This window comes from Phymastichus coffea, unplaced genomic scaffold (genome assembly GCF_024137745.1).
Source record: "Phymastichus coffea isolate CEN01 unplaced genomic scaffold, Cenicafe_Pcof_1.1 PCOF00035, whole genome shotgun sequence".
NCBI lineage: Eukaryota > Metazoa > Arthropoda > Insecta > Hymenoptera > Eulophidae > Phymastichus > Phymastichus coffea.
Genome location: NW_026706846.1, coordinates 1,537,778 through 1,563,834, shown reverse-complemented (window position 1 = coordinate 1,563,834; position 26,057 = coordinate 1,537,778). Strand labels below are relative to the sequence as shown.

General features: G+C 39.9%; 1 protein-coding gene across 2 annotated transcripts in view; it reads right to left on the bottom strand.

The window, feature by feature from the left end:
- Positions 1 to 26,057, bottom strand: part of LOC131663400 (Bardet-Biedl syndrome 1 protein homolog) — a 517,955-nt gene that overhangs the window by 112,615 nt on the left and 379,283 nt on the right. For both annotated transcript variants that reach the window (XM_058933792.1, XM_058933793.1), the window contains exons 4-5: positions 10,439 to 10,734; positions 10,125 to 10,374 (exon numbers count right to left, since the gene is read on the bottom strand). In XM_058933792.1, the coding sequence (XP_058789775.1) occupies positions 10,125 to 10,374; positions 10,439 to 10,734 (546 nt within the window). The remainder of the gene's footprint in view (positions 1 to 10,124; positions 10,375 to 10,438; positions 10,735 to 26,057) is intronic.

The window sequence follows — 26,057 nt, the reverse complement described above, 5'->3', positions numbered from 1 at the left end:
AGTTGGTGCTTAAGGCCCAGGAGGCTGAGGACGAAGAGTCCGAAGAAAATTACACGCCGCCTCCACCTGCGGAGAAATGCTTGCTACCGGAGGCCGCCTGGCAGCCCAAAGCGAAGACGCAGAAGGGTAAGCCAGCCTTGGCATCTCTCGCCGAAGAGCCGAACAAGGGCCCCGAAGCGGTGTGGGAGAAGCTGTTTCAGCAGTTTTTCGAGAAGAAGATGAAGGAAATGGACCCTACTCCTGGCAAAGGCTCTCCGCCAAGAAAGAAGGAGCCCCCGACAGGCCGCGCGCCGCAACGAGATTCCGGAAGAAGGGCAGTAGCGTCACCGCAGGGAACTTTGGCGGAGACACCCAAGGGTGGCCGAAGTGGCGGATGGCAGCGGGGCCTATCTAATAAGGCACGCATACCCAAGAGTAGCAAGAATAAGGACCAGGTACCCGGTCCCGCAGAGAAGCTCTTATGCTGGGGATGTAGTTGGCCAGGCTACACTAAGCGCGACTGTCCGGAATGCTCGAAGATAAAAAACGAGGAAGGGGGCAAGTAGATGAGGTCCCTACTGCCCCACTACACACCCGGACCTTGGAAGCTGATGGCGTCACAGGAGTAGCGCAAGCTCTGCGTATCGAAGTAGCTGACTCAACGCAAGCCACGAGCAGTTCGAAGGATGCGCAGACGCAGGTCGATGGAGGTACTGTGGCAAGCGCCTCGGTTGAAAAGTATCCCAGGTGGTGGCTGACGGTACGCATCGGATCTTTCACTTTCCGAGCCTTATATGACACTGGCGCTTCACGCACGGTCCTTAACTCTTTAGGTCTACAAATAGCAGCAGCGTTGAACTGCCGAGTGAACTATAGTGCGGGCCAGGTCGCGCGGGCCGTCGACGGTCATAGGGTACCCATACTAGGCCACGTAAAATTACCCTTTACAGTCGCGGAGATGACACACCTCATCGACACTCTTATCTTAAAGGAGGCCGATGCGGAGTGTACTCTAGGGGGCGACTTTATTCGAGCTTTCACAGCAGTATTGGACCCCGAGACGAATACATTTCGAATGGGGAGGGAAGGCAAGGAGATTCCTGCCATCCTTTCTTCGTTACGTACGGAGAAGTCCCTGTCGTTGGCCTCTCTAGGAATAGAAGATGTTTCGGAAGACCAGCGCGAAGAGATACGGAAGGTGATTGAAGAACTGCTGCCTGAGTCTTTGTGCGAGCGAGTAGGGTGTACTGGTTGGATTCAGCACGACATTGACGTCGGGGAAGCAATCCCTATAAAGCAACGTTACTACCCTGTTTCTCCCAAGATAGAGAAAGAGATGCACGTACAGGTGAGTAAGATGCTGGAGGACGGCATAATTCGTAAATCAACCAGTGAATGGTCCAGCCCGGTAGTCATGGTACGTAAGCCCGATGGTTCGTACAGGTTCTGTATTGACTACCGGAAGGTGAACGCAGTGTCACGCGTTAGCGCATACCCTTTGCCCTACATGGACGTGATTTTGCGCAAGCTGCAGCACGCGAGGTATATCACGGCCCTGGACTGCTCAGGTGCATTTTTGCAAATTCCCTTGACCCAACGGTCGATCCCGATCACAGCGTTTACTGTTCCGGGTATGGGGTTGTTCGAGTTTGTCAGGATGCCGTATGGACTCGCAGGTGGACCAGCAACCTTCCAATCGTTGGCAGATAAAGTGATCACTCCAGAGATGGAACCCTATGCGTTTGCATACTTAGACGATCTGATTATCGCGACTGAAACGTTCAAGGACCACGTCAAATGGCTTAAGATGATCCTGCATCGGATTAAAGAAGCCGGTCTAATGATAAACCGCAAGAAATCGCGGATATGTATGACTGAGGTACGTTACCTCGGAGTACTGGTCAATCGCGAAGGTTGTCGCCCCGATCCTGAGAGGACTCGCCCCATCCTTGAGTACCCCGCGCCAAGGAATCTCAAGCAGTTACGTAGGTTCCTTGGGATGGCCGCGTGGTACCGGAAGTTTTTAGGCGATTACGCAACGATCTGTGAACCCCTCACGGCGTTAACGCGTAAAGACGCCAAGTTTGAGTGGGGAGACGAGCAAGAAGCGGCTTTCGAAAGGGTTAAAGCGTTAGTTGCTACTGCGCCTGTATTAGCCCGTCCGGACTATCGAGCCCCGTTCGTCATCGAGTGTGACGCGAGCGATACTGGTTTAGGCAGTGTTTTGCTGCAGCACATCGATGGGGAGGATAAGGTCCTATGCTTCGCGAGCCGCACCCTCTCTACCTCAGAACGAAAGCTGTCAGTCACGGAGCGGGACTGCCTAAGCGTGATATGGTCAATAGAAAAATATAGGCCGTACATCGAAGGCTACCACTTTACCGTCGTGACTGACCATCATAGCTTGGTCTGGCTGCGCAACTTGAAGAACCCGAACGGTAAGCTAGGTCGCTGGTCATTGCGCCTACAATCGTACGATTTCGATATCGTACACCGGAAAGGGAAGGATAACGTTGTGCCAGACGCCCTGTCTCGCATGTATGAGACTGAAGAGGATGTGACAGCCGCCGCGGCTTCGCTAAAAGTTGATGAGAATATCAAGGACCCATGGTACAGGAAAATGGTACTAAAAGTCCTTGAAAGTCCGAGTGAGCACCCGCACTGGAAGGTCACCGGCGGTAGACTGTTCGCTTATAGGCCGGACCCTGCCGTCGACGACGTGTTGGGTCAAGATTACGAAGCGTGGAAACTCGTGATCCCTCGAGAGTTGCGTGAACGCATCCTCGCGGAATGCCACGATGAACCGACGGCCGGACACTTAGGGCGTTTTAAAACTCATCAGCGGGCGGTCACACAGTATTTTTGGCCCAAGATATATAAGGATGTGGCCCATTACGTCAGGAATTGCACCACCTGCCAGCAGGTGAAGGTCGAGCAAAGGGCTCCTGCGGGACTTATGGGTCGGCATATAGTTCACCGCCCCTGGGAGATAGTCTCAGGAGATACGATGGGGCCGTTTCCTAGATCGCCACAGGGCCACGAATATCTACTCGTATTTGTAGATCTTTTCACTCGTTGGATCGAGTGTATCCCGATTAGGAAGGCGAATGCCAAGACCATTAAAAGGGAGCTCAACGAGCGCATATTTCTCCGGTATGGTGTCCCCGATAAATTCCTGTCGGATAATGGGACACCGTTTAAGAATAAGCTTGTGGATAGCTTCCTGGAGTCTAAGGGAGTGGTTCATGCGACATGCGCACCTTACTCCCCGAAGTCTAATCCCACGGAAAGAGCTAACCGGACTATTAAGACCATGATTTCGGCCTTCATCGAAGAGCGTCACAGTACCTGGGATAAGCACGTGGCAGAGTTCGCCTTCGCATATAACACGGCCGTGCAGGAAGCTACTCGCTCTAGCCCCGCATTCCTGAATTATGGAAGGAACCCTGAGTTGCCTAACTCCACGAAGAGGGACGAGGAAAGGAAAGCGGAGAACGAGCTTCAAGGAGAAGCCCTAGAAGACTGGCGCTCTCGCATGGAAAGGCTCGAGGAGTACAGAGCAAAGGCGTCACAGAACTCGAGAGCCGCCCAAGATCGCCAAGAGGCCTATTATAACAGGAGACATCGCGATGTGACTTTCGACGTAGGCGACAAAGTGTGGGCGAAGAATCACTTACTGTCGTCGTCAGCCAAGGCCGTCGCAGCCAAATTAGGTCCGAAATACTGCGGACCCTTTATAATAACGCGTCGGAATGGTCCCAGCTCCTACCAGCTTAGGGATGAGAACGGTATGGACTTCGGTAAGGTCGCCTTAGAAGGCCTGAAGCCCTGCTTCGATCGAGCGCAGCTCCCCGACGATGAGGAGAGTGATGATGTCGAATTCAACGACGAGCCCGACGAAGCTCAGCCTCAGTTAAGCCGGTCGGTAGCGATTACGCGGGATGATACGGCGGAAGTAAGTCGAGAGGGAATCACCGAGATGGAACCTACGCCGGCCGTAGTGTCTAAGAGGAGAGGACGCCCTCGAGGATCGAAAAAACCTCCGTTAATCCCGGTGGCCGCATCCCCTCGACGTCTGCGCCCTAGGAATCACTGACGGGAACAGGCTTCTTTCCTCACCCCTACTCCCTTCCTTCCTGTTAGCCCCTGGAATCTTATCTGATTGTACCTGACTTAATTACAGATAATGTCGGCGGACAGACAGCTGTGGGTGTCCCAGGAGCTGATAGAGGGGATTGCGCGACTGACGCACGAACTGTTGGCAGCAGGAGCCTCACCCACCCTGGTGGGCCTGGTCACCCCAGCCACGGCCGACTTGGCACGACTGCCAAGTACCTCTAGCCGACTGGCTATTGGCGCACCACCGGAGGCGTCACCGCACACCCTCGAGGCAACCGCTTCAGCCGCGCCGCCGGAAGGACCAGCTCACCAAATAGCGTCCACGCACGAGGGAGCCCTCCCAGGGGCCGTTGAACTCGCCTCTGAGGGCAAACGGGCACCGATCCTGCTATCTGGTCCAAAGGACCCACCTGCGTCAACGCATGCCCAGGCCTCTCCAACGGCCACCGGGGCAGTCTTTGAGGACGAGGTAGCCCCGAGTCCATTACCCGGATCAACGGTGACCAAGGACCTGTCCGCCGAATGGGGCGAGATCCTGACTCGAGCCAAGGCAGCCAGGAAGGCCCGCATCGAAGCCACCAAGCAGGAACAAGAGGCCTACCAGGCGGTCCTCGACTTCGCCGGCCGTCCATGCCCTCAGGCAACAGAGCTGGCAAAAGAATGGCTCCCCAAGGTGCAGGAGGCCATTGATCTGGCTGCCTACCTCGAGGAGACGCGCTCGGCCTGGCTCACCGAGAGGAAGAGGAGACTGGAGGCAGAGCAGGAAAGGGAGCGCATTATAGCGGAGCAGGCCAAGAAGCTCCAGGAATGGCACGCTCTGCGGGCCCAGCTGGCGGCCTTGGAAGAGGAGAACGCCAGCCGTCCTCTCCTGGTTCCCAACCCGCACGTGTCCAACAGGGCGAGGAACGAACCAGGTCACCATGCGAGGCAGGGAGCAGCCGCTACTCGCCCGTGCGGCAAGTGGGATGGCCCCCGCCTAGACCTTCGGTTGATCCGGAGCTGCCCGCACTGTGGCCTGACAGGAGTGTCAAGGGGAAGGGACTGCCCCAACTACACCCAGCATTGGAAATGGGCCCAGGGACTCTTGGCCCCATATTCCTACGATGAGTAGGAGGGTCCTCGATGCCCACCTGCGTCGACGCATCCTCATCGCGAGCAGATGATTAGCTGGACCTCGACTTTGTACGGAGGAAGAGAGGCGCCCACTTAATGTTTCTTTGTTTAACCTTTTTTTGTATCACGATATTTCCCTTTTCTTTGACGTTGACGATAATAAAGTCTTATAATAAGTTTCGGCTTTTCCTTATTACCGAGAGAGAGAGAGTCTTCCTTTCGAGCTGGTACCCCGTACTCAGCGTCTGGGCCGGGGGGATATAACGAGGGAGATTGCCAACCCGTTATATCTCTCTCTCCCTAGTAATGATATGTAAATGTAACCTATTTCTCCGAACTTATCCTATATATATTTATGAATTTATTATGTTTATATTCATCTATCAATTATTATTAATATATTTGTATATGTAGTCACTTTTCGGCTCGAATATAAGGTAAGAGAGAGAGAGAGAGATGCGAGTACGCAGGGATACTTCCGCGCGCGACCACGAGGCGCGGAGAGAGAGAGAGAGAGAGAGACATAGTCGCGCTTTAGCGAGTGACCGCGGGCACTAATCGACGAGAGGCAGAGCAGAACGAAATCGAGAGTCGAGCAAGTATCACGCTAAAGAGTTGTCATCGTGCGGATTTGTCAGCGGACGAGTGGATTCTTTTGTCTCGACGACTTTCCTTGCTGAGATCTTGGTTGTGACCTAGTGTTTCCCTCTTCTGCAATCTCGAAGCTGTGGCCTTTATCCGGAGAGGAGTTGCGACGTCGCCCGGCCCTGCAGAAGATCTACGCTTGTGCGCTGTAGCTGTTAAAGCGGGAGATCGTCAAGAGGAAACGAGCCGCGGAGTGCACGTGGTGCCCGATAACTTGTGCGCGCGCGTTTACGCAAACTGTGCGACTCGTTTACGTACCTAGAGGACGAGTACCGTCATTGTAAGTACCTGCTAGTTGGTTTACTCTCTCTCTATCCGTTCTCTCGGCGTACTCTCTCCCTCCTCCCGACCGCTTTTTGTTAACCTCTATTGATTAAAAACACTGTTTACCATTAGCCTCTTTTTTTTATTTAATCGTACACCGACGCCTTATTCAAACGCTTCCCCCTTTCGCGCCTACACCCGCTTTCGAATCATCGGCTTTCGCGTCCTTCAGTCAACACCACGAATCTGCGCGGATCCGGCCGTCCTGTCACCGGCGTAACGAACACCGGACCTGAGAAGACGGACAGTCCTGGAGGCTTCAGACTTCGCCCGGACATTCCTAATCTAACCTTAGTTATTTCCTTTCTTTATATTGACGGGGCTAACCGGGCTAAATCCCCGTTATAATAGATATTTATATGCTTATAAATATAAAATATTTTGTATTTAGTTGCATATGATTTGCTATTGATTATATTATTTATAAAAATTTAATGTGATGAAGGTGAAAAATGTCATTTATTTTTAGAGCAGGTGACGTGTACAACCGATAACGTATAAGCTCATCAATGGCTCTCAACTAACTGACTGACTGATGCAACAGTTATCGTGTGTTAAAAATTGTCCAAAAATAAGAAAAACTATGCAAGTGCCGACAGGAAAGTAAATGATAGCTACAGTCGTAAAATTGTAGACTTGGGTTGATGGCGAAATATTGATCGAAAACAACACGTGCTACCCATAATATATCTCTCAAATTGTGTGAACTACGTAAAATCTAGTTTTAGTAATATGCAGATGTTTATTGAAAGAACAAGACAATGTAAAATAATGATGTGTTATGGTACTTGCTTACTCTTAATAAGAATTATTATGATTAATATTTAAGTTCCAAAAAATCTTTTTTAAACGAGCTTCAATTATAATACTTATATTTTCAATATTAAATGCTTAGAAATATTAAATGATATAGTAAAAAATAATTTTGATCAACTTGAATGAGGTGTAGTAAGAAACTATATAATATGTTGAATGTTTGGTCTTATACAAAAAGGATTTTCGATCGAAACAGCGATGGTTATATGGTAACATCCATTTATATAAAAAGAAAGCGACTACCTTCTGAATAGTTGACAAGAAAGTGTGTCACAGATCTAACGGAATCAGAGATGGACTTGTTGCGAAGAGAAATACAGGCTATTCGTAGTTCAGCCCTATCGGATAGAAATATCGTTAACAAGAGTATATCTCTATGGATTCAAGAAGAGAACAAAGAAGATTAGTTTATATAGAGACCGTACACGAAAAAATCACCGGTATACGAATGGAAAAACATGCATAAGGCGCAATACTCTAAAAGCTAGTTAAGATTTAATACATAAAAAAACCAAATTTTGTACACAAAACTTAGTAACCGTGCAAGAGGAAGAGTAGTTAGAGAGAGAGAGAGAGAGAGAGAGAATCAAAATAACGTTTGCTACCCATTAACTACACAAATTCATCGGCGCATGCAATATAAAACCAATTCAGTAAAATTTAATTTTACGTTACATTAGCGCTATACGTAGTCAACAATGTCACCACTAGAGAGAGAAAGAGAGAGAGAGAGAAAGAAAGAGAGAAAGGTAATCAGGGCTCGAGTCACTGGGTTGTCGCTGCAGGTACCACTGTCAATGCGCTAGCTGAGCTACATCCGCAGAACATCGTTTCAGATAATAAGGCACTATTTGTTAACTAGTTATGCCGGGTTTTGAGGCTTTTCAAGTTAACTAAAAGTTACGATTCTAAAAACGAAATAAGGTGGTGGTTGTATAGATAGTACACTTCTGAATTCATGCGCTATACGTGCGCTATCCTGTACCATGCTAGATAACACAGATATATTGATCACATTTAATTTTGGCTATCTGGTGATTAAAACAGGAATCTACCAGTTGCCTAATTGAACGTAATGATCGTGGATGAGATTTCCATTAATTCCATTAATTTTTTAATTTTCAGTTTAATTTCCATTAATTTTTCCATTAATTAGAGGAAGGGTTTCTACCCTTATGAAATTGGTAAGCCAACGAAAAGAACCGAAAATAGCTTTATTCAACATTCTCAATATAACCGAAGACCATAAGTCCTTATATCAAGAGGCCACAGCTCTCGAAACTTCGCAACAAAACGTGGTGATGAGTGATATGATCTACACTTTTTTGATTGAGAGTTAGTATTAGATTGGTATTTTGATCCCCACCACGAAGATTTTGCATCGGCATCGTTTAATCGTTTTCAGCAATTATGACTGGTTTTAAGGATAATGATATTTGCATATGTAGATAACTTTATTTTACATTTTACTTGAAAATTATATGAAAACACTACTACAAGTTTTTCAGATTATCAAGGAGATTATCAACAATATTAATTTTTTCGATGTCTGTTCAGAATGACCGCTGTAAAACGAGTGACAGCTATGGATATAACAAGCATTGAAAATAAATACTGTTCTTTGAGAAAAACACTCATATAATTATTGCAACGATTACCGAAAATCGTAGACTCGCGCGAGGTTAACGAGCGGCTAAGCGAGAGGAGCCGCGTTCGGTCCGCGGGAGAGAGAGAGAGCGCGTAAGGGGCGATGACCGGGAGGGGAGGCTCCGATCGTCAGTATGACTGTGCTACTCAGTCCGTCAGCGTCGCGCTAACCTCCAACCTCCCGAGTTTTGTGTTTTGCCATTGACATTGTGACTGGAGTGCGTGGGTGGGTGTGCAGCAGCAGCAGCAGCAATAGCAGTAGCAGCAACTGCAGTAGCAGCAACAGCAGCAGCATCAACAGCAGCAACATCAGTGGCGACAACAACAACAGCAGCGACAGCAATAGAAGCGGTGCAGCAAGCAGCGGATCAGTCGATTAACAGCGTGTTTGTCGGATACGGTTGGCCACCGTATCCTCATCGTTCTCGCGGTAGGTGCACCTTCTTCCCTTGTTTAATTATTGTCATAATTTGCGTGCGAATCCGCGCAGCGAGCGCGAAGAATTTGTTTATTGCGTGCGAGCAGGTAGTTCGCGGGAATCGCGGTTTTCTCTCTCTCTCGCAATTTGCGTGTCTTGACATTCACGCGTGCGTGCGTAAGTCTCTCGGCCAATTCCCCGTGTAGGTTAATTGCAGTAATAAAGTGCATTTTTACCGTTTCTACCGAATCAAAGAGTCGTTTTTGTGTCTTTCCTTTGTCCGGAGGTCGCGCCCGTGTTTATTTACATTCGTTTCGAATTCGCCGATTGCGTTGCACGAACCGTGCGAGTGCAGGTAGACGCGGATCTTCAACTTAGGTTCCAGTGGCGGCCGTTCGAGCGCTACTAACAAGGGGCGACAGCGCCGCCAAGTGGTGAGTTGGGGAACCCAACTCGGAACGGTGAAGAGACTCTGCGCAGGCGCACTTCGAGGCAAGGTAGGTTACTGTGCCTGGTGCAACAAGGGGTCGTTTAGTCGCAATTAAAGGTACGTCTGCAGGATCATAGACTAAACGGCAGCCTGTTACATTATTAATTTGATTAAAAAATATTTTTAAATGAGTGCTTTAGATAGTAGATAAAAAAAATAAAAGCTTTTTCTATTTTTATTGCCATTTTTTTAAACAGGCTGAGCTATTTAAAATTTCGTAATTTTTGTTTTGATTTTACCTCGCTATATATAAAAAAAATATCTAACCCTAAAACATTATTAAAAAAGACTTGGACAAATCTTTAAAACAAAATAATATAAATCTTTAAACAAAAATTTAAAATTTTTGTTTAAAGATTTATTTAAAATTTTAAATTTTTGTTTAAAAACAAACATGGACAAAGATTATTGGTTAGGAATAAATATGTGACAGCTCTGTTACCGATATTTTTTTTGTGTACGGTTGTAATTTTTTAGCTTCTTGCAAGGGCATAGAAACTGTGATTTGGATCATTACAAAAATGAGCCGATTTTAAGCTAGAATCATTCTTATTAAAAATAAAATACTGATACCCTATTAGAAAATGCCCACAAATAGCCCGTCATTGTAGCTACGACAATTCCTTCGTAACTCAAGGTTGTCAATGCCATAGCAGGCGATGGTAATGTTTCCCAATGTTGAAATTTACTTGATCGTTTGACTGCTCCTATTTTACCCTCACGTCCAGCAAATACTATTTGCCCATCCCCTGTCCATAATCCAGTTGTAGCCAGTGCCACAGGTGGCCAATCTATAATATGCCTTTCAACAACAAAAAAAGCCCTGTAAAAAAAGCGAAAGTTTTATTAAATCTATATCGTAATAAACCAAACATACGAATTCGAACCTGTGATCCATTATAAGTATTTCTCCATATTCGGTGCCAACGACAAGATAACTGCAAGCAGTGTTAGTCCAAGAATCTTTTCTTATTGTACCGATGATGGAAATGGCGTTTGATTTGATAATTGGAAGATGCCAGTATTTTTTAGCAAATGATTCTTGGACATCTTCTTTAAGAGACAGAAGTTTTAAAGTTCGAGATGATAAATTTACAGCACAAAGATCTTGTGACAGAAGTTTTAGATCGTCTGTGAGAGTCAGTACGTTCAATTCTTCTTCTAAGCTGGCCTTATACCATATCTATTTAACAGATTCAGAAAACATTATTCTATGATTACTAATAAGATCTTACAGTAATTAAATAGATAGAATCAATTTCGGATAAAAATTTGACATACTGAATGATAATATTAAAAATATCGTTGGTAAATTAAAATTTCTAATAAACTGGAATGCTTCTACTATATATAAAATTATAATACAAAGAGAAGATTGAGAACCCTTTTGTTCAAGAAGAACAGCGATAAAACATTCATGTTCTAAACCTATAGACTATTTATTTAATAGTGTGCTTTCAGAATATCTTAACCTAAAAGTCCAATAACAGCGTTTTTTACCTCTTTACGTATGTACGTTATGTAGCACCTCATTTTATTTCTTTGTTTCAAAAATTATAAACATTACTTTAAAGTAGAAGTCTTACCCTTTTAAATGCTCTTGAGTTTGCTTAAATATTTTTTTTTTGCTGAGATATCGTATTTTGAAATTTCGGAAAAGAGGGTATGTATTAAAAGGTAGTGATATCAAAAAAGATATCTAGGATATCCCAGCATGTATCTAAATCTTAGAAAAAGTTATAAAAATTATAATATACAAATCCAAAATCCTGAAGCTATAAACCCCAAATTATTAAACCTCAAACCCACAAACCCACAAACCCCAAACTAAAATTTAATGGAGCTTCAGAAATCGAGATACAAGCGAACGAGCTGTTCGTCGCGATTCTTGATTTGCAACTTCTACCAATCACCTAGGAACAGTATTCAAACCTTACTAAAGAAAAAAAGCCCGCATACAGAGAACAAACAAAGTCTTTCCGAAGGAATTTGGTGCGCTGAATTGCTCCATCACTCTCAGTTTTTGAGGTATCTTAACCTAAAAGCGTAAAAAAACATTTTTTGCCGGTTTTCAAACTCTGTAACTAGTGTATCTCTCTCCTCCCCCCCTCTCTCGCTCTTTTAGCCCCCGTCCCTCCCCTACACCTCCCTCTTTCTCCTCCTCCTGCCACTACCCTCCCTCTTTCCCTCCCCCATGATACATTGAAGTATGACACATTTGCAATTTTACAAATATTGTTTAAACAGAAGAAACTTTCGTTGAAAGATAACAATGGTAAACCTAGCTAGGTACAGTATTAGGGTTAAGGAACTTGAGATATAGTAGTCGGAGGTTATTACAGGGTACAGGGATCTTGGGTTAAAGTTATTGCGATATAGCAGACTGAGGTTCCTGCCTAAAAGGCTACATAGTTCTTTGGTTACAGAATATGGGATGTAGTAGTCGGGGGTTAGTGCATAACCGGGTATGGGGGTTTTTAGTTAAATCACTTAGGATTATATTTTATTTTTTAGTGAAGATTATTTTTAAACAAAACTTTTTTCTGCTTGAACATCTGCGAAAATGCCAATTTATCCTATTTCAATTTATTATATCGAAAAAAAATTTTTTATTATTACCCTAAATTTATTTACAGTCTGTCTCACATATAGAGACAATAAGCAAATGTTAATATTATATATATATATATATATATATATATATATATATATATGTAAAAACAGCAGTATACTCGAGTAAATATACTGTCTTTGTTTTACAGTATGATTGGAATAATTATGTTAATTTATTTGCGCATTCATTAGCTTATGTTTTTTCAGTCTGGTATTGGCAATGGATGCCTTGAGAAGTTTGTTGACAAGTTTATTTAGGTGGTTTTGGTGTCTGGAATTAAATTTTGTATAGAATTTTTAATTTCTTCTTTAAGTGTAGGTATCTGTAAGTCATTTCGGATAATTTCATTCGGTACGAACTATGGGCCTATAATATATTGTGTAGGAGTTTCGATTGAAATCATTCCAGGATTGATGGTTAGGAAGAAGTTTTCTATTTAGTATTATTGGTTTAATTGTAGCTAGGAGCAGTTTTTCAAAGATCTTAGAAAGTTTTGATAAAAGATTCATCTGTCTACGAGTATATGACACTTACCACTTCTGATTCTTTATCGGGTTTAGGTATTAAGACAATCTCTGCTACTTTCCACTGAGAAAGAGAATACCAGAGACGCAAGCATGCATTAAAAACAATTGTTAGGTATCTCATTGAATTTGAGGGTAACATTTTGATCATTTTTCCTGTGATATTATCAAAACCAGGAGCTTTTCTATTCTTTTATTATCAATGGTTTGTAATACTTCTTTTATTTTAGTCGATTTGATTAGTGTACTGTCTTTGACGTCAGACCCTTTTAGTAAGATATTTTCTTTTTCTTCGGTCAATATTCTTTGGTGAAGTTTGAATATTGAGCTAAGATGATTTGTGAAAGTTTCAGCTTTTTTCTCGTCCGATCTTGCCTAGTTACCACCAGGTTTTCTAATAGTTGTATAAATATAGTTTGTCTTTTAAGTCGTTTAGTAGTTTTCCATAATGAGTATTCTGTTGCTTCTGCAGGACTCAGTTATCTCAGATAATTCTGCGTTTGTGTGTTTTTTTCTTCATATAACATTTTTTAGATCGTTGGATGATTTATTTACTTTAGTTTTGTCTTGATTCGATCTATTTACCTGATAACTTTTTCTTAATAAACTCTTTTCTTTGATTTTTTTATTATTTTAGTGGACGTGATTTGCTGTGTTTTATTTCTATTTACTGCAGTAGAGCATTTGGTAATAGTTTTAGTTAAAATTACGTTGAGTGAGTTGATGCTGCTTTCTACATTATTAACTATTTTAAGAGGAAAGTTGCACATTATGTGTTTCTTTATATAAAGAGCAGATGTTTTCTAGTCGATTTTTATTTTATTTTTTACTTTATTAAATAATTGGTGGTGTGGAGTAATTAGTATCGGTGAATGATCTGATAATAAATCTAAGCATAACGATACTTCAAAATAATTTTTGTTTATACCTTTTACTATAACAAAGTCCATAAGCTTGTTTATATTTGTAGACTAGTATGTTGGTTTTCCAGTGGATATCGGAATATAGTTATTTTTTTGTAATATTTCATAGAGTATTCTGCCCATGTATGTTGGAGTTGATGATTTTGATCCCACCACGGATGTTTCATATTATAATCGCCTTCTCCTATGAAACCGATTTCCTAGTGTGTTGAAAAAGTAAATTCAGTTTTATTTTGTACTTGTTTTGTTTGGAAAATAGTAAGCAGCTGATATTGTTATCGGTCCATTATTATCCTTGATGATTATATTGATTGCTTAAAAATAGATTTCACTAGTGTAAGTATGGATGTAGTGTTTCATTTTTGTTCTGATTAAAATCACAGTACCTCCGTGTACTTTATTAAGTGGCGAATTTTTTTAATGTGCAGTGTAATTTAGTATACTAAAATAGTTTTTACTTGTAAAGTGTGTTTCTGATATCAACATGATGTCTATATTTTGATAGATTGAAAATGCTTTTAATCCAATGTGCCTCTGCACATAAGACCGTTTGCATTTCAAATAGCGAGTTTTAGACTGCTCATTATGCCACTTTCCTTACTAGTACAGTGGAAAGATTTAAAGGGAGATTCAAAAATTTAAAGATTCAAAGGGACCTAGATTTAAGAATAAAAATCTTATTAGCTGATAATAAAGCCTTTAATTGTAAACACGGCAACGACCCATATTATTGTAGGCTTATCGCATAAAATAAGCGAAAATAAAAATTACACGATATTCGAAATATAAATCGCAATATTTCCTAGCTAACTTATTCATATGCAAGCGTATGCTGCGCTAGCCACGCCCACCTGTATGTAAAGAAATTAGAAATAAAAAAGCTTAATAAATTAGACAAGGAGGGCGCATCGCATTTACTTTGACGAGGTCTAGTGAGAGATAGACTAATAGCCAAATCATATGAGAAAAGGACAGCGCTAATTAATAAAATCTCGCTACTTCGAATTGATACTGCTAAGATCTACGGCTAGGAAAAAATGATAAGAGAGGGAAGGCCGAGAGTGTGCCGACGGCTTTACGATAGACTGGACGTCTGGTTCCAGCTATCAATTTTCTGAGTTTTTATAATTAATTTGTTGTTGCAATTTTGTAAATAAAAATTAAAGTGTTAGCATCTGTTACGTGTTTTCTAATAGACACACATGTCGTTAGTGTCTTTTTAGCAAACGAGCGACACTATAACTCGATGTGGTGTATTGCTGCATATATGAGGCCCCGTTCACTTAACGCTCGCAAGTTAATTATTAAATATATTTTTCGTATAAATATATTTATGGTACATAATTATTAAAAAAAAATCAAATAACTGGAATATATTTTTATAGAGGTTCTCTATATAGTTCGAATTAAAGCTTACTCAAGAGTTTTAGCAACTTGGAACCGAGCTCGTCAAAATATTGTAGACGTACTATTTATCCCGTACACATGCATATCATGTTATCTGGGGACGTGCTTAATTTTTAAATACTTCGTCAGCGTAGGCTATAATGCTATGTAATTGAGAATATCACATTACGCTGGTACGACCGGTATTTATGATAATAAATGGAAAGAGTCGCGAGAGCAAAATACCAAAGCCAAAATAATTAAGAATTTAACGAACGCATACACGTCTACATATACACACACACACACACACATACACACACACACACACACACACACACACACACACACACACACACACACACACACATATATATATATATATATGTAGTTATACACAAAATGAATATGTGGAAATTTGCCAAATGGTAATTATTCCAAGTATTATTATTATTATAGAAAAATAGGTAAGAAGAAAAAAAGTTTACACTAATGAACCTTGAGTTACTTACTTGTTAAAAGTTTATTTATTATTATTAGTAGTAGACTTGTCCTTGAAATTATATAGTTATATAAATGTGTATATTGTTAAAATATTCGTCCAAGAAATATAATCCTTTTATTTTTGCTGGTCCTTATAATAACTGTTATCCTTGTAACAAATAATTGTGCTGGAATTGGTCTGAACGTACGCTGTATACGTATATATTGCAACGATTACCGAAAATCGTTCGATTCGCGTAGGTTAATAAGCGGCTGAGCGGAATAGCCGCGATCGGTACGAGAGAGAGAGAGGGCGCGTAGGGGCAATGACCGGGAGGGGAGAGCTCGGTAGCCAGTACGACTGTGACACTCAGTCTGTCATCATCCCGCGAAATATCGTGCGAACTCTTGGCGAGTATTCCGCGGGTGAGATCCAAAGAGTGGAGAACTTGGTGGAAGTGAGTGGAGTGTGCGTGCAGCCACAGCAGCAACAACCACAGCAGCAACAACCTCAGCAGCAACACCAACAGCAACAGCAATAACAGCGGCAGTGCAGCGAGCAGGGGAGCAGCGAATCTGCGACTCGCGTATCGGATACGGTTGGCCACCGTATCCTCAACTATCTCGCGATAGGTGCACCATTTCCGATTTTGTTGTTGTCGTGCGATTCCGCGCAGCGTGCGCGAAGAAATTGTTTATAGCGCGCGAGCGGTTAGTTCACGTCGATCGCGGTTTTCTCTCTCTCTCCCACCCAGCGTATTGTCAGTTGTGTTTGTGTGCGCAAGACTCTCGGCAAATCCCCCGTGTATCTATTTTATCGAATAAAGCGTTTAACTGAGATTCTTAATCGAGTCATTGTTTCGTCTATCCTTTGTTCGGAGGTCGCGTTTGTTTACATTCGGTTCGAATTAGCCGGTAGTCTGGCACGGACCGCGTGGAGATAGCTAGAGGCGCATTGCAAGTCAAGTTTCAAGCAGCGACCACAGGAGCGCTGCTAAGCAGGAGCGACAGCGCCGCCAAGTGGTGAGTTGGGGAACCCAACTCGGATTGGCGAGGAGACGCTGCGCAGGCGCACTCCCGGACAAGGTAGGTTGATGTGCTTCGAGCACATAGATAACTAGGCGTCATTTAGCCATCAAATAGGTACATTCTAGGGAAATTACCGGTTAAACGGCAGCCTGTTACAATAAATATATATATATATATATATTTGATAATAATGCGTTAATGAACGCCGTTACTTTCGTCGCGCGTATACGTTAATCGCTGATAGAAAGGATATAAATATACTGATATTAGGAATTTAACGATAAATAAAAACTGATTGACAAAAAAAACTGAGATCAAAACTGTATGAAAAGAACTGAATAAAACTGTACGTAAATCTGAAGAGAATTATGGTGTGTACGACTGGTCGTGATTAGCTCTGGCACTAGACTGCTTTGTTAGGCGTGGGCGATACAGTCATGCCGCGCGAGAGTGTTACTACGCCGTCACCGCATTACTACGCGGCCGCCGAACCGCCCACGCGTGCTTAACGTGTACAATTAATACGCGCGGCGCAATTATACATAATACTAATACATATAAGTTTTACATTACATTAATACATATATCAGGATTAAGTGAATTTTAAAAGTTGTCACTTAACAGCATCATAGCTCGCTCGTGTATATTGTAATTTATATAAATTTTATAAATTGTCAAACACCTATCCAGGAATTTATTGGGCTGTCAGAATAATTTTCATAATTAATTATTGCCTGTGGAATTGCCGGGACATTTGTAGAAAATTATATTTAATTACTGGAAGCCCTGGGAGACTGAGATTCTATTATAAACTCGGAATTATACCTTCATTACCCTAGAGTGAGTACCACAAGATTTGTAATTCAGCCAGCCGTAATTTTTAAGCAATTCCTCTCACTATTTAACGGAAGGTATTGCGTGCCGGTTCTCAATTGAATTTCAATGTTAACGTAAAAGCAATATGGAGTGCTGATTAGCACTCACGCGACTCTAGTATTAACTTTATTACTTATTTAAAATTATCAATTTCTTTGTAATTTCTCATTAGCGTATTATAAACAACTTCGTAACTTAATCATTGTTATTAATTTTAAGTACCGAGACAATACACTCATACAACACGCTACACTTTATATAATTTTTATTTTGTAAATTCTACACTAACAATTACACGTTTTGAATTGGTCAATAAAAGGCTCAACTTTTATATCAAAATTTATCAGCCGTGTAACTATCATAGTTTCCTACTCTTCACCTTCCTCTCCTGTATTTACCCCCTACTAAGTGCGCCATAATCCCCGCGAAAGACAATAGACTAAGGAAAGTTGAAGAAAACAAGTTAATCCGACTATTTGCTATCGGAGTAACCGCGACCTTGATTACGCTCAACTCTCTATCATTCGAAGCCGGCCTTGGCCTTAGCACTTCGCGTCTACCAAATTTATTATCTAGAATTAAATTATGTGATCTGAAAAATTATATGGAGTGGCACCCCTCCGAGGTCTAGGTAATTCGAGTAATACTGATACCTAGACATAGAAGTGCCTGAAGCCCTTATTTCCTCTTAATCTTTCTTAGTTTCTTACCTAAACCACTAGTACCATGGTGACCTGTTAGTTAGCAGAAACCACCGTGCTACAACGTGAAAACCTGTTTTGAAAACCAAATTCTACCAAAATGGATCAGGAAATACAAAAGACCTTAAAGCAAATCATCCAGCTAAAAGATGCATTAAATGTTATACCCAACTTCGATGGAAGCTCCAACCAATGGGTATCGTTCACCGAAGGTTGTAGGGAGGTCCAAAATATGTTACCTTCAAGTTGTGAAGATGACTTCGTAAAATTAATAAAAGGAAAACTAGAAAGAGAAGCAAGATCAACTATTGTTGGCACCAATTTTAAGACAGTAAATGAGTTATTATCGTATTTAACAGATATTTTTGCGCTACCTCAAACCATGAATCAACTGTTAGGAGAACTGAGAAATGAATATCAGAAAGATAATGAAAAGGTCTTAATATATGCCAATAGAATTCGCCTATTAACCGCCAGGATAATAGATGCAAATAGAAAGGACAAGACAATATCGAATCCATAAGCAGCGATGAGAAAAATGCTTTGGAAGAAAATGCATTTGTATGCTTTAAACGCGGCCTAAAACCGTAAATAAAAATAAATCTCCCACTCGGAATCAATGCCACCGATGCTTTAAAAGAAGCTATAAAAGTAGAAAAGGAATTAGAATTGCAGAAAAATCTAAGAGGAAAAATTAACTATATTTCAGATTATTTACAACCAAAGAAACATATAAAAATATGCCAAATTTATGATGAACACGGACATGAACCCTTAAACTGTAACGCGCTCGTAAACAAACAAAAATTATGTAATTTTTGTAAAAATCTAGGACACGATACAAACAGTTACTTTGCAAAAATAAGGTTAGATAGCTTAAGTTGCCAAATATGTGAGAAAAGAGGACATAATGCGCGCGAATGTAAATCGCGGTTACAATGCCAATAAAATTGGACACACTGCTAAAGATGGCAGGAATAGAATCAGAACACGGACTATACATGAAATAAAATGCCACATATGCAATAATTTGGGACACAGTGCTCAAGGTTGTCGAGATGTAGGAAAGACGCAAGTTATTAACGAAATCACATGTCAACTATGCAATAACAGGGGACATACAGCAAAAGTCTGAAAAAGTAAAACCCCCAATTTTAATAGTAATCAACTTCTACCTAATCAATCTCCTCTTAATAAATTTGACAGATCCAAAATAGAATGTCTTTTCTGCAGAAAACGAGGGCACATAATGGCTGATTGTTATAAAAAGAAATGGCCTAGGATCAGGGAAACGACAAGCCGTCCTCTGTGATTCCGACACAGAGAACGAATATGACTCGGATAGACAACAACGAAGAATTAGAGGATATCAAACTATTCCCATAATAAATAAAACTCCATTTGCTGCCAAAGTACCCATTATAAGTGTCAGAATTTTTGACATCATGTATGATACAATGCTAGACAGCGGATCAGAAGTCAATATTATGAAGATTGGAGTAATACGACATTATTTAGAATATGTAGATATGACTAAGCGGCACACATTGAAAGACATTGGCCTAGAAAGCTTTCAAACTGTAGGAACAATTACTCTTGACGTATACGGAAGAAAGACTGAATTCCTAATAGTTGAGAATAATTTCCTAATTCCCTGTGATATAGTATTCAGAGCTAGTTTCTTTCATCCAACAAAGTTATTCTCGATTTTGAAACCCGACAGTTCATTTTACCAGATAGAACAATAAATTTAAATAAATAATAAGTAAATAAATGAATAAATAAATAAACAATAACAATAAATAAATAAATAAAAGAAGTCAAAGATTTAGTTTATACTGGTAACTGTTATATGAACAATGTCAAAGATGAATCAAAAATAGACCGAGTTATTGCAAGAATTGAAGTAAAGAATCCACCTACTGACTCGAAAGAATATTTCTTAATAGATACTGGATCAGAATGTAATTTGATTAAAAAAGATTTATTACCACCTGCAATACTATATATTGACACGTCACTTATCATTAACCTGAAAGGAATAGGTAGAAATATGCAACTGACTCTGGGAATAACAGAAATTAAACTCTTTGGTACAGATACAATTTTTTATGTAGTTGAAGATGATTTTGAAATGGTTCATGCTGGAATATTAGGTGCAGTGTTTTTCGAAGATACTAAAGCGAGAATAAATTTCAAACATAATACTTTTGAAGTTAAGAATTTTTTAGTGCCACTAATTGTAGAAAAATCAGACAAAAAACTCACACCGGCAGAATTCGACAAATTAATACAGGAATTGATCCCTATAGAACAACCAAGTTCTGCAATACGCCATGTGTTTACCATATCTCAGAGCGAAACCTTCCAAGAACTTCACATTAAAGAATTTGACGATGTCGATTTCAACATAGCTAAGTTATATGTCGAAGACGAAACAAACAATGTTGAAAAAAAATAGAAGATCATATAGATTTGAGTCGTTTGGATAATACAGAAAGAGAATATGTAGTGGACTTAGTCAATAAAGTCGCTGATGATAAATTTTGTAATAATGGAAAGAGATGGAAATAGTAAGAGATGAAAATTCACGTAAGAGCCCAACCGGGTAAGCATGTGAAAAGTGCCCTTAGACCTTTCGAAAAAGTGACAAAGCCCAATGTTCCGGCTTATAATAAAACCCACTCTGCCATATTTTCAGACCCATATTGACCCATGGGGCAAAATGGGACACTATTTTGTGGTTTTAGGTTTTTTGACAATAGCTCGGTTGGTTGTGAAGATACCTAAAAACTGTAAATACAAAAGTTGTAGGGTTTTTGAAAAGCTACAAACCTATAAACACCAAATTTTTTTTAGCGCGAAATTCAAATTTTTAAAAGCATTCGAAAATTCCAATTTAACGCCAATTTTGTCCATTCATACCTGCAACTCCGAAAAAAATCTTGAATGTTTCTCATAGATAGGAGTACATGTGTGAATTTTTTCAGATTTTTATAGGTGGTAGAAGGTACCTAAAAAAAATAAAAACCACTAAAAACGAATAAAAAATCTAGTTTTTCGATTCTAGCTCTTTTTGGTTTCATTCCACGATAAAATCAATAGCGCCATCGTATTCTAAGTTAAAAAATACGTCGAAAACATGCATAACACTTTTATCATCAGACCCATTACACCCTAAGAAATCGACGACTAAACTCCCAATCTTAGCCTGCCCACACGTAATACATGGAAAATCGAAGGTCGCACGTTTCATTGTCGAATTTTCATTACGCGGTAGAGCTAACAATGAAAGTATGATACATGTTTTCGACGTATTTTTTAACGTAAACACAATGGTGTAACTGGTTTTATGGTAGGCCTAATCCCGAAAACGATAAAAGCGAAAAACTAGTGGAAAGCAGCTGCTTTCCAGTAGTTTTTCGATATTTTTTTGACTATAGCACTTTTCAATTACATTCTACTATAAAACCAATCGCGCCATCGGGTTCTACGTTTAAAAATACATCAGAAACATACATCATACCTTTATTATTAGTATCATTATACGACGAGAAATCGACTATTAATCTCTGAAACTCCGTTGAAAGGCTGAACCCAATATTATTATTATTCCTGGCTACATGCATGACTTATGTTTACTACTCGTACCTTGATAATGATAAAAAAATATTATTTCCCTATTCACGACGAAGTGCTAAATATTTTAGGATGTTCTTTGTGAAAAAAATCTGTAGGATTTTTCATCAGATTTTTGCACTATTTGGTACTGCGGCACTGTTGAATAAACCACGTAGTTTCAAAATCCTTTTTACTTACTTTTATTTTGCACCCGAATCTCCGATAAAAAAATATTATTTTCCTGTTCACGACGAAGTGCAAAAAATTCTAGGATTTTTAAAAGTGATAGAAAACTATTAAATATTTCCAAAACTTAAAACAACGGTATTCCATCGACTATTCGATCGCAGTGCTGCCCTGGTGGCCATTTGCGAAACGATACCTTGCCACATTAAAAGAACCTCCCCCTCCACGAGATACTCCGGACCTGTCTATACTACCGTGCTCGATTCTCACCGCTGATAGTTTATGAATTCGCCATAAACCGTATAGCGCTACGAGCGCTTGGGTCTGTATGCAGCACGGTCTGTAGGTCTAGTCAGAAACATGAAACATGGACATGAGTAGACATGAGTGAGTTCTGACTTCTTTTCTGTGTTTTATCTTATCTTCTTATTATTATTTTTATTTTTTCTTATCTCGTGGAGGGGGAGGTTATTTTAATGTGGCAAGGTATCGTTTCGCAAATGGCCACCAGGGCAGCACTGCGATCGAATAGTCGATGGAATACCGTTGTTTTGAGTTTTGGAAATATTTAATAGTTTTCTATCACTTTTAAAAATCCTAGAATTTTTTGTACTTCGTCGTGAACAGGAAAATAATATTTTTTTATCGGAGATTCGGGTGCAAAATAAAAGTAAGTAAAAAGGATTTTGAAACTACGTGGTTTATTCAACAGTGCCGCAGTACCAAATAGTGCAAAAATCTGATGAAAAATCCTACAGATTTTTTTCACAAAGAACATCCTAAAATATTTAGCACTTCGTCGTGAACAGGGAAATAATATTTTTTTATCATTATCAAGGTACGAGTAGTAAACATAAGTCATGCATGTAGCCAGAAATAATAATAATATTGGGTTCAGCCTTTCAACGGAGTTTCAGAGATTAATAGTCGATTTCTCGTCGTATAATGATACTAATAATAAAGGTATGATGTATGTTTCTGATGTATTTTTAAACGTAGAACTCGATGGCGCGATTGGTTTTATAGTAGAATGTAATTGAAAAGTGCTATATTCAAAAAAATATCGAAAAACTACTGGAAAGCAGCTGCTTTCCACTAGTTTTTCGCTTTTATCGTTTTCGGGATTAGGCCTACCATAAAACCAGTTACATCATTGTGTTTACGTTAAAAAATAGGTCGAAAACATGTATCATACTTTCATCGTTAGCTCTACCGCGTAATGAAAAGTCGACAATGAAACGTGCGACCTTCGATTTTCCATGTATTACATGTGGGCAGGCTAAGATTGGCAGTTTAGTCGTCGATTTCTTAAGGTGTAATGGGTCTGATGATAAAAGTGTTATGCATGTTTTCGACGTATTTTTTAACGTATAATACGATGGCGCTATTGATTTTATCGTGGAATGAAACCAAAAAGAGCTAGAACAGAAAAACTGGATTTTTTATTCGTTTTTAGTGGTTTTTATTTTTTTTAGGTACCTTCTACCACCTATAAAAATCTGAAAAAATTCACACATGTACTCCTATCTATGAGAAACATTCAAGATTTTTTTCGGAGTTGCAGGTATGAATGGACAAAATTGGCGTTAAATTGGAATTTTCGAATGCTTTTAAAAATTTGAATTTCACGCTAAAAAAAATTTGGTGTTGATAGGTTTGTAGCTCTTCAAAAACCCTACAACTTTTGTATTTACAGTTTTTAGGTATCTTCACAACCAACCGAGCTATTGTCAAAAAACCTAAAACCACAAAATAGTGTCCCATTTTGCCCTATGGGTCAATATGGGTCTGAAAATATGGCAGAGGGGGTTTCATTATAAGCCGGAACATTGGGCTTTGTCACTTTTTCGAAAGGTCTAAGGGCACTTTTCACATGCTTACCCGGCTGGGCTCTTTGATTATATTCAGCAACGTTTCGTCAGCACATTTGCTGACCTCTTCAGGCTGATTTCTCTTGTAGTCAAATTATTATAGGCTAAAAGGAATAGATCGTAGCCAGTCACGCTACAATACAGTAAGAAATCAAGTATTTCAATACACACACACACATACGCGCGCGTGCGCGCGCGCACACACACATATATATATTCTTCAACTATCATCCCTTCCTCATCAATTTTAATAAAGACTTATAAATATGACTAAGATATTGTATATCATCTTTTCTATTTAAAGTGTATTTATGTAAGCCGATGTGCAACATTTCGGATATTCTGCGTTTCTTATAATTCTTTTCATAATCGAATATCTTAGCTTTCTCCTAGTCAAATTTGTGTGAGAGAGTTTTTCTATGTATAGTTACTACTGTATCCATTATTACACAATTTACCATTATTACAAAATTGATCATTTAAGAAAATTATAAGACAATCAAGACAGTATGTTACGAATTAAAGTCGCTGATGTTTTCTATTTGCAAGGAGATAAATGACCAGATACTGATTTAGTAATGTATGAAACACATACCATTGATGACATTCCCGTGAATTTCAAACAATAACTGTTTTCTCATGCAGGATGAGCTTAATTACCATGTTGACAAATTATTGAAAGCTGGTATCATTAAGGAATCTAATTGACCGTATAATATACCTGTGTGGATAGTCTCAAAAACTACAGACCCAAACGGCAGAATGGTGCTCGACATGAGAGGGCTCAATGAAAAAATCGTAGCCGACTCTTACCCTATTCCAAACATCACACAAATTTTTAACCAAGTAGGAGGAGCTAAGTTCTATTCCGTGCTCGATCTCGCCATAGGATTTTATCAAATTAAGATGCACCCAAAAGACAGGCATAAAACAGCGTTTAGTACCTCTTTCGGTTATTATGAATTTGTGCGTATGCCATTTGGTTTAAAGAATGCACCTGCAACCTTCCAACGGCTTATGGATACCTTATTACACGGACTTCAAGGCCTCGATTTGTTTGTTTATCTTAACGATATGTCATTTATGCCACAGTATTGATGAACACGATCGAAAATTTAAGTTACTAGTGGAGAGATTAAGGGAAGCGAAACTAAAATTACAAATTAATAAGTGTAAATTTCTCATGCGAAAGGTCAGCTATTTAGAGCATCTCATAAGCGAGGATGGCCTAGAAGTAGATCCCAAAAAAGTTGAAGCCATACAAGGATTTTCAAGACCAAAAACCGTTGAAAATGTTCACCAATTCTTAGGACTAGCTGATTACTACAAAGGCTTAATCAAAGAGTTTACCAAGATAGCTAAACCATTGACTAAATTATTACAAAAAGATACAAAGTTCGAATGGAATGAGAAAGCTGAAAAGGCATTTGTTGAATTGAAAGAGATGTTATGTAACGCACCTCTTTTACAATTTCTTCATTTTTCCAAGGGTTTAACATACGTACCAATGCCTCTGGCACTGCTATCGCTGGAATGTTACCCCAAGGCCCGATCAAATCCGATCGTCCTATTGCATATTTTTCTAGAGTTCTGCGTGGATTAGAACTAAGCTATGAAGTATATGAAAAGGAAGCCTTAGCGATCATACAGAGTGTCAAAGCTTTCAAATCCTATGTATATGACCGGCCTATCCATATTATTACCGACCATCAACGGTTATTTTTGTTCAAAACAGCAGATTTAAACACACGAGTAAAAAATGGCGATTTTGGCTGTCACAGTTTAAATGTAAAATAATTTACACCGAGGAAAATCTAATGCTGCGAGAGATACACTCTCAAGAAATCCAATAGATGTAAATATTATTGAAAAAATACCTTCACCTCAAGATTTTATGCCTGAAATCGAATTAAGAAATCTAGTAATAAATATTACCATTAGTTTGATCGACAAAGAATTCGAATTTCTTATCGACGCGATCTCCGCTGTAAATATAATCAAAATCAGTTCTATACCCAAAGGATTATTAGTTGACTTGAATAAAGAAATATTACTACAAGAACTTTTATCAGACGATGTCGTAGTAACACACTACACAGAATTAGCTATACTGGGACGCACTTTTGAATTTTATGCAATAGAAATGAATATGATCTGCCATATGACGATCCAAATTTTTATACGAAATACGAAGTAGAATAGACTTTGATAAATTACAGTTAACACACTCAGGAATTGTCAAATCGCTGAAGTTAGTGTGTAGCGAAAACAATGAGACAGAATTCAGGGCAA